The 14,086-nt window shown below is 34.5% G+C and overlaps 1 protein-coding gene across 2 annotated transcripts in view; it reads left to right on the forward strand.

Moving 5' to 3' along the window:
* Positions 1 to 14,086, forward strand: part of gripap1 (GRIP1 associated protein 1) — a 199,338-nt gene that overhangs the window by 113,331 nt on the left and 71,921 nt on the right. For both annotated transcript variants that reach the window (XM_039773970.1, XM_039773971.1), the window contains one exon: positions 8,043 to 8,173. In XM_039773970.1, coding sequence (XP_039629904.1) covers positions 8,043 to 8,173 — 131 coding nt within the window. The remainder of the gene's footprint in view (positions 1 to 8,042; positions 8,174 to 14,086) is intronic.

Genomic DNA, 14,086 nt, shown 5'->3' on the forward strand with positions numbered 1-14,086 from the left:
CATCAAATAAGTCATAGCTATAAATTAACATTAAAAATCTTTTTTTTTTCCTTGAGATGTCAACAAAAATGCCATTTGGCTGGGATATTCACACTTTTGCAAAAAACTGCATGCACTTCTCATAGATTATATCCCTGATGTGTTTAGAATTTTGTTTTCCTCATTTTGATTTGCTTTGTGGAATATCTCTACCATTCTATTGAATCTCAGCAAGAGAGTGGGAATGCATCCTCATAAATTAATTGAGTAAAGGTGATCACCCATTTCCTACCCAAGTGAAGGTCTCAACACATTGAATGACTTGGTAAGCTAATAACACTGCACCTGAACAAAGTCTGTCTTATATTTACAATGTGTATGTGAACTTTTAAAAATGTCACAATTACAATTTTCAACTTTTTTTGCAGACCGTTGAAAAGATTTTCATGTGGTTTCTTTTGATTTGGCTTGATATACAGCATTAATTGGAAAGAAATCTTGCTTTAATATATTGTAATTTAGAATCTGTGGCAATAAAATGTAAAAATAGTTTTGGGGGCAGAATTCTTTTTCAAGGCACTGTTTGTTATTCAGGGTTATTGTGCTATTTATATTTGGGGTCCGTGTGATCCAAGAAAGTAAACACATAACTCCAAATAGACAACTGGCCATTCTAAGTGTTTGTCAAAGAGACAAACTCATTTTATGCATATTTGAAGTTTACACATTCCCTAGTCAGTAAGACTGCAATCCACAGATGACTGTTCTTTAGAACCCACAATATGCTAAGGCTGTAAGAGAAAGATAAATAAATCAAGACTCTGCACCTTTCAAGGTGTGCAGACTGCGTACACTGTAAAAAAAAAAAAAATGTGTTAAAAGTATAAAAAAATAAGGCAACAAATTACAAGCAATGTTTTTGAGGAGATTTAATATACTGCACTATTAAGTAAATTTAATTTATTAATTTACTCAAATTTACCTAAAATGAGTTTGATTTTTGAATTACAGTACTAAAAAAAAAATAAGTAATAATGCAATGCTGGACAGTAATGACTGTATAACAAATACATGCTGTATTATCATTGTATTTCCCTCTACTTGCCCTTTACCTGTTTCCTCAAAAGTAAGTGTTCTGCTCAAGTTTGTTATCGGGTTGGTTTACTGTTGCACTTTAAGATGAACACACACATACATAGCTATACGCATACACACAGACCCTAACCACAACAGTGCCCCATGAATGACACACACACACACTGATTAACTTCTAGCACTTTAAACCACGCAAGTGCATTAGGAATAACACAGCCTGTTTATTATCGGCACGAACAACATACGATGTTTTAGTGATATCACAGACCTAAATATTACTTTTGGTCTACAAGAATACATTTAAACATGCAAAGACTCCGCACTCTTGACTATAGGCCATTTATCAGCCAGAAATACCTTCTTTAGCGTACTGTCCCTAACTATTGAGTGGCGCCCTCACTCTCAGCCTTATAAACCCCGCAGCACAGAAATAATGGCAAAAATCCGGCTGTCACCAGGTGCTCAAAGAAATCTAACTTATTACTTCAATCACTCTAGACATTTAGCTTAGAAAGTTAAAAGCAGCATGGTATTTATTACAAGAATAATAATAATACCACTGGAACAGAGAATACTGGAAAATAGGTACTGATAGGAATGTCTGAATATATATAGTCTTTAGAAAAAGCTTACGAAAAAAGGTAGAGATGACAAAGATGAATGTCCCAGGGAGGCGTTTGATTTAGCAATCGATGTTCATGATGCCTTTCTGACGACCAGTGCCTTCTTCGTCCTTTCCTCCTCTTCTTCTTATTCTTCTTCTTCTCCTTCTTCTTTGCTTTCTTCTGTCTGACGTTGCTTTCGAACCAAGGCATATTTATTATGAAATGTCATGCCTTGGTTTCACAACACATGCACCTGATTGGCCGGCTGTCAAAATGATTAATGAATTAATTCACTGTCCGTTTTCCCAAACAACAAAACCTTTAATGTACTCTGAGGTGTCAGTAGTTCTTCCTTTCCCGGGGTGTAAACCAAACTGTTGTTCCAGATGTCCATCCATAAAGTAATCAATAGCCTGAGGCATGGCTCAGGCCTCCTTTCCCAGGCTGTAAACCAAATTAGCACTAAGCTATGAACAACTGTTATAAAAGTAAGGTGTAAAGCTAGAAAACCTGCTTTCATTTGTCTTAGTTCATCTGTTGTCTCGTCTTGAACAAAATATAATGGAAACCAAAATGTACAGTTTTCATATACCATAACATATGCTAAAATTCCATATATTCATTTATTTGAACATACACATATAGTAACAACAACGGAGTTATATTTTAAAAGGAAAATTAAATCAAATGTCTGAGGATAATTTTTACTGAATTACTGACATTCAAATGTCAATGCAGATTTTCTTTTCTTTTTTTAAACTTACACAAAAAGTACATCTCAATCAAATGTCCCAGGAATGAGTGGTATATGGGAAGGAAACGTAGAGAGTGAAAGAGTGAAATCCTGAGGCAGATGCCGCTCTTCAAACACGTCCTGCATTTACGCCAACATATCCGCTTAAATGAATGGCCGCCTTTTCCACTACTTTTCAGTATGCGATAGCGAAAATCCTGAAATAAAATAGGATGTAGGAAATCAAACATTGAAAGTGTTTAAAGTTAACCAGAAAATACATTACCTATGTACTGTAGAACACTAATTAAATAAGAGGTCAAATAATACCGTGACGGTTAGGCAAATGTCTTTTTATGTTGTTTACAGGTCGTAACTTATCTCAAAGTGTCATTTTCATTTTCTGTGTAAAATAAAAGTTTTAAATGATAAAAAAAAATTAACATATGTAACTATCCAAGAAATGTGCTTGCTTCTTAAAGCAAACCAACAAGTGAGGTTGTTAAAAAAAACCTTGTACGCCATGTTTCCCACATGAAGGGAAAGGTTTTGTGAAAACAACAAATGCTTACGTCTGTAACTTTCGAAATGAAATACTAGTTATTCATAAATTAATTAATTAATAAAGAATTAATATGCTTTATACTTACACATTCGTAGTAAAATAGCTCTTATTATGCATAAGCGTTACAGCTGAATGCGTTGTTGTAACGACCAAGAAATCGATGTGAGAGGAAGTGCCATGTCATTAAATTTAACTTAAATGTGTTCAATTCACAGTATAGTTTTTTTACTTAGAATAAGTTATAAAAAATGTTTACATTTTAAGAAAAATAATAAGTTAATATTATTCTTCATTTTTTTATTGAATTAGAATTAAATAATCAATAAAAAGGGTAAACCCCATTTTTATTAATTAAAGTAATGGTTATTTTGCGTATAGTTAGCTATTTTTTATAATTATTTTTCACACATGCAAGATTTATTTTTGACAGTATATGTGCCCTACATAGATGTTTGTGATAGTTCATACATGTTATGTGAGTCTTGGAGTCACTATTTTATGTTCAGACTTGATGTCTGCCACATTTCTCAGCTGCTAGATTGTTGGGGAATTCTGGCTGAGTCTGTATCTCTCTCTGTGTTCACATTGGATAGGTTCAGCACTGTAGAAGTTAAGGTGGTTATTTCACAGTTGTTGTGTGCTTTTCTTTACCCCACAAACTTTTTTTTTTGTTGATTGTCACTGTATTCAGTAATTGTGTATTTTACAAAATGAAAAGGTTTTCCCATTTTATAGTTGCACCACCGCAGTCCAAAGAAAAGTAAAAACTTTAAAACTAATTGAAGACATTCACTTCAAATGGCAGTTTCAAGTTATGTTGACATGCCATATGTGTTTTTTGAGTTTTATGGCTAAATATAACAATTTGGAAATAATTGTTTCACTTATTTTTATACTTTTTTTTTCTCTTCTCTGAAACAGCCAATTCATGCAGGATGTAAAAACAAAACGAGAAAATGAAAGCTTCCTTTTAAACTGTCCATTGAAGCTTTTAATCCTCATGTTTTGAAGCTATGCCCAATAGCACATATATTGGATGTCAATACCCCATTTTCCTGTATAGTGGTACATCAGACTTTTTAGTAATCTCTTACATCTGTCAGGTATCATTTTAACTGGTGGATAGCCAGGAAACTTCTTTCCAGCTACACAAGGCCAATAATCATATTTGCTCTAATTAACCATTTGGTCCTCCCAGTTTCAATTGCTTCTTCCAGTCCATGATCTCCTGAACTACGTACATGGTAAATCATGGTAAGAAGTGCAAGTGCTGTGTAAGAGCTTTTTTAATTACTAGGCCAGTTAATGTTTTCCAACAGTGGTAACCACTCCCTGCAGTTATTTATTCTCAGTGTGCAGTACTGGACATATTATAGATGTACATTACCAGTTTCATAGCATCAAATGTAAAATTTCCTCTGTCATTTTTTGTTTATTCTTTTGTTTATTGTCTCATCCTCTGTTTTAACCCTCTCTGGTGCATCATTTAAGTAAGGCTCATAACTTGTATTAGAAGATGGATATATCATTGATTTAAGTAACATCTTGTTGCCTTAAAATGCATAGTCAAAGCTCAAGAGTAGCAATCAAGGTAAATTTGTAATTTTAACGTTGATGCAGTACCAGTGCCACTCTAGATGAAAGGGATTCTTTTTGTTTTATTAGTAATCTTGTACTCCTTTACTCCTTTCAATGATGGTAGAGTCTCGGGAAATGGAGTGCCACGCTCTCAAGATTAAATTCAAATATACAGCAATATTTTCTGTTATGAAATTAATGTATTCAATCATTTTGATGGCTTCAGTTTCACATTTGTCCCAGGACCCTGTTGTCCCCAATTGTAGGCTCTTCATATTACCATTAAAGCAGAATTCTAGCTTCACTTGCTTTCCCCCCACCCCCAGTAAACAAAAAAGCATACCTTTTTTAATAAAGTAAAATTTAAAAATCAGAATTACAAAAAGAAAAAAAAGTTCTCGCTTTGTTGTCTACTCCAGGAAAACTGAAACATAAAGAAACATAGCCTGTAGTGAATATACCTACACTTGCTGTTTCATCAGATGTCAATTAGCTTTAAAAAAATCTGAAAAACAGAGGCCAAAAAAAAAAATTTCTCAATATATCATCATTTAAAGTATGTTTAAATTACAGGTCATTTAAATTACCAGAGCATACCTAGCGTGAATTTTAAAAGGTGGTCTTCGGTTGTCTGTTGATCTCTTCTACATTTGCTTAACTTTTGTAACAGTTTTTTTTTAATTTAAAGTAGTTTTCCAATATGTTTTATTTTAATTGCTGTTGTGAACTCTACCATCAATTAAAATCTTTTGTTTACTTACATTATCTCGGGCCTTCTGTGTAACGCATTAAAATGCAAAGAAAAACTCTTGGAAATAAGCCAACCTGATTTAAATTCTTGTATATTCAAAATGATGGGCTTCGGTATTTTTTTTAATTCCATTAAACTTGTTTTTTATATTTATTTTATCAGATAATCACAGCTTTACACATTAGGGATTAAACATCAGTTACAGGAGCTGGGATAATTATTAAAAAGAGAATAAGAAAAAAAAAACCTTGTACAGTTTTACTAAAACAAAGGTCTTATTTTATAAATTGGCATTAGCAGTTATTATCATCTTTAATCTAGGAAAAGCACAAGAGAAGTATTTTATATTACTACTAATTCAAGATCTTAATCTTTTCTCCATTCATCTTCCACAATTAATTTCAGGATTGTGCTGGCAAATACCAGTGCCTATCTCGGAAGCATCAAACTCAAGCTGTGGACCAACCCTAAGCAGAGCACCAGTTTATTGCAGTACACGCTCATGCTAGGACAATTTAGAATTGCCAGTTAATTTGCAGCTCATTGGCATTTTTAAGGAAAACTGCTGTACCCCAAAGAAAATCCATTCAGGCCATGGTAAAATGTGGAAACTCCACACTGATGTTATTGAAATGCACAAAAAGAGTTTGTTGGCATCAGCTGCTGTAAATCCGAAAACAAGAATGAAGCTTGTGATAATTTCCTTGTGCTTTATAAATGCATTTAGTCCTTTGTGTGCTTTAAGTAAATACCATCCATCCCCTTCTTACATTCCGGGCCTGAGCCACTGATTTTTCGTGGTATAAGCACTGGCTGCTTCATCACCTGATAACACTGTTTTAACACATCTGTCACAAATAGCTAGATGAAACAAAACTGACACTTTATTAATATGTTTCTGTTACATGAATACACACAGTACACTCTTTTCTGCTTAGCTGTGCATAAATATTAGAGTACAATAAGTACATAAAAATCTGGTAAAAAATAAATGCCTTTTAAATTATTTTTTAAAGAATCAAGTTTTGAAGCCTGTTGAATATGCAGAGCTAACGAGTTAACATAACATATTAGCTGCAGAAGTAAATACTCAGTCACCTAGCAACTTGTGTTGAATATGGTAAGCCATAAATAATTCTACATTAGAAGACTGTCAGGTATGACATGGTTTGTAATAATATAACATTTTAGAAAAATAAAAGGGACACTATGTTGAGGAACGCTCTATGTAAGCAGAAGAACCTTTAATAGGCTACCTGTGCATGGGCTTTAATTAGGCATGAGATGTATGTTCCCAAGGTTCTGAGTGAACTAAAATTCTAGCTGTAGCATTTTTGAGCATTCCTGCTCTACTTGTCCTACACTTCCTTTAATAGAACTTTTTTATTATAATGGGCTATCCATTTAAACACTGCTTGTTAGTGTCATTTATCTATTTTTTTTTCCTTTGAAGATATTGTGAAGTAGAGTTTTAAGTGCCTTGCATAGTAGATTCTGCACATGTATTTCTATGGGGTAGTGAAACTTAAATTTTCTATATGGAGGACTTCTATTCAAAGGATATATACCAGTTGTAATTTGTTTTATTTCAATGATTATGTAGTTTTACCAACATTTTATCCATCAGTTGGCATCTGTGAGGAGATAGGATCTGGAAGTAGTGGTATGTTGATGATGTTAAGTGAGCTTAAATGAGTTCAGTACAGAAAAATGCTATCCTATGATGTCTGTAGGAACGAAACTCTGTAGAAATGTACATAAACCTCACAATATCGCAATCTGAAGAAATAACTTCAATCAAAAAATGTGTTCTCAGAATTTCTTCTCTCCTGTAGCTGAATGAATATGGTAAACATTTAAAGATAAATAGGAGAAAATCTTGTCTTTGTGTAGTCTTATTTTAAGTTTAGCTCCAACGTATTTGATTTTATAGTATGTTCAGATGAAAATAGACATCATATATTTTATTTGCTTCACATCTATTTGGCCACCTTCAGGTTTCATCTGCTTCAGCTGGTGGTGAATTTAGTTGTTTAAAAATGTAAAGAAAAATGTTAGCAGTCAAGATGAGACTTAAATTTTAAAAAGTTCTTAAAATACTTCCAAACAATCATTTTCTGTTTCTTACAACTACCAGAAACTGTGTCTTGTCAAGATCTGATTTAGTAACTCTCTTCACTCAGCTCAGCTCCAGTTTGCTTTGGTTTTGTTGAGTTCTTTGCTGTTCCACAGAATGTGCTTATTATATCTTAAGACCGCACTACATGCCTTTTACTTCTTTAATTCATATTAATATCCTCTAAGGTGGCACTGTTGTAAATTTTAATGGAAACTTTTCACGTTAAAAATCATTGTGAAGACTAGCATTGAAGCAGTAGTAAGGTACTGCATTGCCTTTGATAGATGGTCTGTCCACTCATTGGAACCAATGCTATGAATGATATACATTACCTATTATCCTCCCATGTTAAGTAGTTAAAGATTTGAAAAAAGTTATTCTTGAGAATTAATCTATTGATATGATATCAAACTGCCTTAGCCCAAACCACTTAGAAACAGTTAACTTGAAAAAAATGTTTTTGTCTTGTAATTCTTGTATAGAATGTATGCACCTGTGTCATGTACGTAATCCAGGTTTGGTATCCATAGTTATTCTGTTTTGATTTGAACTACTGATTTGCAAGAGTTTGTTGTAATACACAACCCCTTTTAGTACCATCCCTTTTTTGATTCAAGGTCTTGAAGAACTAGTCCTGTCTGAGATCAGCTCACCTAGTCGCACACAAACAGGAGACAGCAGCAGTGTGTCCTCATTCAGTTACCGAGAAATGATGAAAGAAGGACCAACGCAGCAAAGTGGAAGTAAGGTATGTTGTTGCTGTTTATCGAGGATGAGAAAGAAAAATAAGTTCTACAGTGTATAGATGTTCTTGTCAAAGTTCTATATTTGTTGAATATCATTAAAATATTTAAATGTCACATTCTGTGTTTGTAGAGGGATACAATTTAAAAGGTTTTAATTGTTTTCACATTGAGAGATGTTAAAATGGTTTTAGATGCCTGCCTGTTTCAGAAAATAATCTTAGAATTCTGTTAACTTCCGGTGTATCATTTTATTAGTAAAACCAAGTAAATTTATTCTGTTATTGTATACTAGGTAATGAATTAGCATTGATCATATAACAAAAAAATCTTTGAAAATTTTTACACAATTGAAGATAAGTTTTAAAAAATAAGTAATATAGTAAAAAGATACATGAGGTAAACTACCTGAGGGTAATTTATTTTTGCATTTTCTGAAATGCAATAAAAATGCACTAGAATGCATTAACACTAGAATCCCTGAAGCCTATGAAAAAAACCCGTAATCCTGGCGAGCCTTTGCACATCTCCATCAGCGTCTTTGTTTAGTAAATGTGTCAATCAGCACAAGCAGCAAGCCACTTGCTGTCCCCTTTCCCCCTGCTTGACGGAGCTCAGTTTGGGTAAAAAGTTCTCCCAGCTCAAGCCAAGGCTCCTTATCTGCGTGTGAGATACCTGGAGGTGTATAGGGTAAAAAATACAGTGTATTGTTATTTGGAACACATGTATTTCATGTGTGTTCCGTGTCTACAAAGATCTGGATGAGTGTAAGATAAAAAGAAATAAATACGAGGCAAGAAATGCTGAACACATACCTAAAGCAGAAAGGTTTTCCGTACTGTATTATTTTCCCTATACACCTCCATCTCATAGGCCTCAGGGATTCTAGTGTTAATTTGCAGTGCAAAATTGTTTTATTAAGCAGCCATTTTCTGACATATGATGTAAATGAAATGTTGAAAATGAATTCTGTTTGTTTATTGTCATGGTGTTGTTGCTTACTAAAGTATTATATTGCAAAATGCATATATATATATCGATACACACACACACATACTTTCATTTACATTTATAGTTTAACTGCTCTAGGTCTGTACTGAAATTTATAAAGTAATGTGCACTTAGTAAAATATTAGATGTTTTGACTGGCTGTCCTCTTCTGCTTCTGATCTCTTTTTAATCAGCAATTATCAGCCAAAAAATGTTATTTTCTACCATCACCCATTTATTTCTTACTGTATTTGTTATGGCATTTGCAGTTTGAATGTAGTACAGCTCAACAAAAATGTAGGTTGGAGTGGCCAAACAAGAAATTATTGCCCAAATTTGTTGCAATTTGATTCAAACTTACTGCATGTATAGAAAGTTGTTTTTTGTACATTTATATTTATTTGCTTATCAGATGGTTGTATTTATCTAAAGCAACTCACAAAGGAGCTTAAAATGATCAAGTATTTTTTATGATCAAATATTAAAGATAAATCAAGGCAAACAGGAAAACAAATTGTAATAATGTTCCCCATTATATATGTAAAACACGTAAGCAGTGCCCCAGTTGGAAAGGGCTTCTACTTCTCTGTAAGGACTAGAAAAGCTCCAAATAACCTCTTATAGATGTCCCATGGAGCCATGGAGGAGACAAGCAGGAGCAGAAGATGAAAACATAATGTTAAGAGCAGTCTCATCATGCTGCAAGCCCCCAGACATCCAGTTACCTACTAGTTTAGTAAATGAGATTTAATTTTCATTATTTCATTTGTAAAGCAAAGCACATAAGGACTGTTGGTTTCTGAATTTATATACAAGAGCCTACTTAGCAAAATGACCTTAGTGAAGCAATAATGTCTACATTTCCAACACTAATTATACATGCACAATAGACCTCCTTGCAACAAAAACAAAGAAAAAGCCAAACTTTTTTTGTTGGTAAACTTAACAATTTCTGACAGTTTTTTGGACTGATAAAGTAGGATAAAATGGCAGAGCATTGTCTTTTTGATTAACGTAGATTTTTTGGAAGGGCTGCATTTTGAAGTGTCTTTAAATCTTTTTATACCTGTTATCACACAAAAATAAAAAAAAAGCTATATCTATCTATATATCTCTCTATATATAGATAAATATCTATATATCATACATGTACTGCAGTTAGAATTTTATTCTACTATATACACCTAACAGTAAACTTGAACTTTAACTTAATATTTACACATGCCTAATTTTAATCCTATATCCTGAGTTTAGATGTTATTCTTCACTCCTGATAAAGTTATAAAGTCTGATTCTCTTTTTTGTCTACATTTCATCTGTCATTTTCCAAAACTGTTTTTATGGTGAAGTTTGCGGTTGCAGCAGGCCAGGCAAGTCACCCTAGACCTCCCTGTCTGCTTTAGCACAAAAGCTTCTGCCAGAATCATGTTTCAGTTAGGACAGTGAACAGCTTTTTAGTGTGGCTCAAAGATTTATAGATAAGAAACAGACTGCTCTGTGATTGAGCTAAAATGTTATTGTCTTTTTAAAAATAACCTGCCGTTTTTTTTACAGGGTGTCCCACTCGGGAGTATAACTTTAAAAATGCGAATTACTCGCGAACACATGAACGTAAAGGCGAGCTGTAAGAACTGAACATACCTGTATTTAGTGGAAAACAAGTCCACATTGCAAAAGGTGCTGAAAAGGTTCTCCCCCAACTTCTGCGCACAAGGAAACGCTATGCTCCATATTTGAGAATGTCCTCTGCAACATGTCACTGTAGATGGCAGCAGTTTCACCCTCTGTTTGCTTTCAGTTATTTGATGGTCCTGGGTTTGCTTGCATAAACTTTGCCCTTTAAATATCCCCATAGAAAAAAATCTGGGGGAGTTAAATTGGGTGATCGAGGTGGCCACAAACCTTTCGAGATCACCCTGTCTCCAAAAAACGATCGGATCTCTTCCATACTGCCATGAGAGGTATGGCACGTTGCCCCGTCCTGTTGGAAGTAACTTTCTTGAAGTTTGTAGTTATTCAGTTGTTTCACAAATTCGTCAAATATGGACAAGTATTGCATGCTTGCTTTCGCCACTGTGCAGGGTTGGTGTCTGGGGCTAGACGGCCGTCTGTGCCTGGCTGGCGCAGCCCGGCCGCTGCCAGATCCGTGGCCGCTATAGTGCCCGCCACTTTGACACAGAATCAATTCTTCATTAAATAAGGAATATTTTGAACCTTGTTGCATGATGATACATGCATGCGTTGCAGAGTAATTTGCATTTTTAAAGTTGTACTCCCGAGTGGGACACCCTGTATAAAAGCTTAGTAAATCAGGATATTTATTTCACTTGCCAAAAAATAAATCGGGTTGCAAATTTTTTGATTGAAATTTCTTTTTTTAAAAGAGTTTGTATTTATTGTTGTCTACACCTAGAATATTTATATTAACTATTGTTACTTTTAATAAATATCAATAAAATATTTTTTTCTTGAAAAGGCAATATTTTTTATTCATAATCCCTTATTAGATAGTATTGTACTGTTATCATATATTTGTTACTGAAAATGTCACATCATTCTTTGTATTTCTAATAAGATTCCTCGTTCAGCACTTGGTATTGGCCAGCAATGTGTAGTAAGTACTCTTTACATTGTTCAGGTACCCATTTCCTTTATCTTTCCAACCATACCCCCATTACCATGTGTATCGAGGTGATCACCATCGATCAAAGAACTGTCACTTACCGAGTGGTTTCCATGCCCGGAGATGGCACCTGCCTTTTCCATTCACTTTGTTACATATTGCACGGCCTTATCAGGCTCACTCTCAAAATCCGGAGGAACATTGTGTCTTATGTATTGAATGACTAGGACAGGTTCAAGGTGTGGACTGATGATGGTACAGGAGATAATTATACTACACAGGAGCACTATAAGAGTGAAATGCTTAAGCCCTTCACCTATGGTTCTGCATGTGAGTTGATGGCTGCCGCTGAATTGTTCGATTGTCGCTTTCAAGTGTACCAAAATGGCCAAATATTTTACACCTTTCGACAACCGCCAATGCCTCTTAAACATCTTAGATTCACAGGTGACGATTTCAGTAGTGGACACTTTGATGTTTATGAATGTTTAAACTCTCAAAAGCTGGATGCGATGTTATTGATGAAACCGGTTGTATGCTTACAACGCTTGACAGATGCCAAATGTCACTTCAACACAAGTCCTGCAAATACTGTCGTAATTGAAACAAACCATGAAACTCAAACCGATTATGACAGCAGCAATCCAAGCTGTGAGATTTGAGACAAGATCACTTTTCACATGGCCATCTGTACGTTGCATGGTCTAAGCTCAGCACACAGCTTGGTCATATTACAACCGGAGGGCGTAACTGACAATGTGTTATGCAAAGAGATCCTTAACAAATAATTTTTGGTATATTTTCCGTCAGTTTAAAAAAAATTTTAAGGCAATACTTTGCCACTGCGGAGCGCGGGTATTTTGCTAGTTGGTTATAAATGGTATCTGTGCATCCTTACTTTTTTGCGTTTACAAAGCTAGAAGCTAAGGAAAATATAAATTGAGTTAATGGAAAATAAGTTTTGTCAAAGTCTAGTTGACCAAAGCCAACTTGCCTCCTGTCACTCCCCAATAGACATGTACAGTGAAGTAGTGAAGCACAAAAACTACCTGGGGGAACAAACAAACAGCCTGAGGCTGCTTCAGTGAGGAATTTCAGAGCTTGGCCAAAAGTAAACCCAATGGGATTGTTAGAAGTGCTTCATACCAAGTGGGACATTGAGCTGAGATTTGGGAGTTGAGAGGATTTTGAGAGAGTGAGTATATTGTAGCACAGGGAGGCATTCATGTCTGTTTAGGAGGGTTCAGAATGGCCTCGTGTAACTTGTTTTCTCCGTCCTGTTTTATTTCATGCTTTTTGAGAACATTCTTTTGAGAGAATAAATGATAACTGTTTTTATTTGTGGTTATGTTACTATTGATATATACGCATTTTTTAATATTTTTTATATTACTTCAAGCTTCTGTCAGTTAGGTTTATTTCTGTAGCATCTATTTATTCATCTATACAGAGAAGCATCCCCTCACACTGAAATTTAAACAATTTAAACATTCCACATCAACTGTATCTCGGAACAAAAAAAATTCTTCCCTAAGCTGTAGGATACATTTAATATAAGTAAAATTAAAGGTGCAATCATAAAAAAGGCCAAGTCACAGTTCCTATTTTTACAATTTCGACTTTTCTGATCACTGGAGATGCCTTTTGCCTAATTTATATGGTAGAGACTAAAGGATTGCATTCTTGCAGAAACCTCCTAATACCATGGGACCCAACCAAAAGGTTTTGTGATGTGAAACTAAACTTAAGAGCATATACAAGTGGTTAAACTTTATGTTGGTGGTCAGAAGCAGATGTTCAATTCTGAAACTCGTTCACTGTATAAGTGCATGCCAGAGAAGAAGCATGTGTCAGTGACAGGGTGACATCTTTCTTTCTTTTTTTGTTTTATACCGAGTTTTCAAAAAACTATTACAAGCTTTGTGGCGCTTGTGGATAGGAGCTGGTAAAGGCAGATGCAGATAGTGATTACTGATTGGAGCATGGTTTTCTTTTTCTTCAACCATTCTAGTTTCTGCTGTTCTAAGAATTCATTTAGGCTATGTTCCCAATTCATGCGTTCTTTCGAGGGGAATGTGATCAGGACCCAGATCAACCTATCAGTTTTTTTCAAACAGAAAATGTGTTTCGTATATAAATACAAAAGAAAAATACATAATTTAGTATGTCACATTATAAGAAGTACATTATCTAAAATTGAATCGGATAGAAATAAGAGTCCTTTTGCAGCTAGTATACATGTACCTAGTAACAAAAATAAATAGCAACATCTGGAAAATTTGGAGCCTATCTTGGGCTTATTTCA

The sequence above is a fragment of the Polypterus senegalus genome, chromosome 13 (genome assembly GCF_016835505.1).
Source record: "Polypterus senegalus isolate Bchr_013 chromosome 13, ASM1683550v1, whole genome shotgun sequence".
NCBI classification, from domain to species: Eukaryota; Metazoa; Chordata; class Cladistia; order Polypteriformes; family Polypteridae; genus Polypterus; species Polypterus senegalus.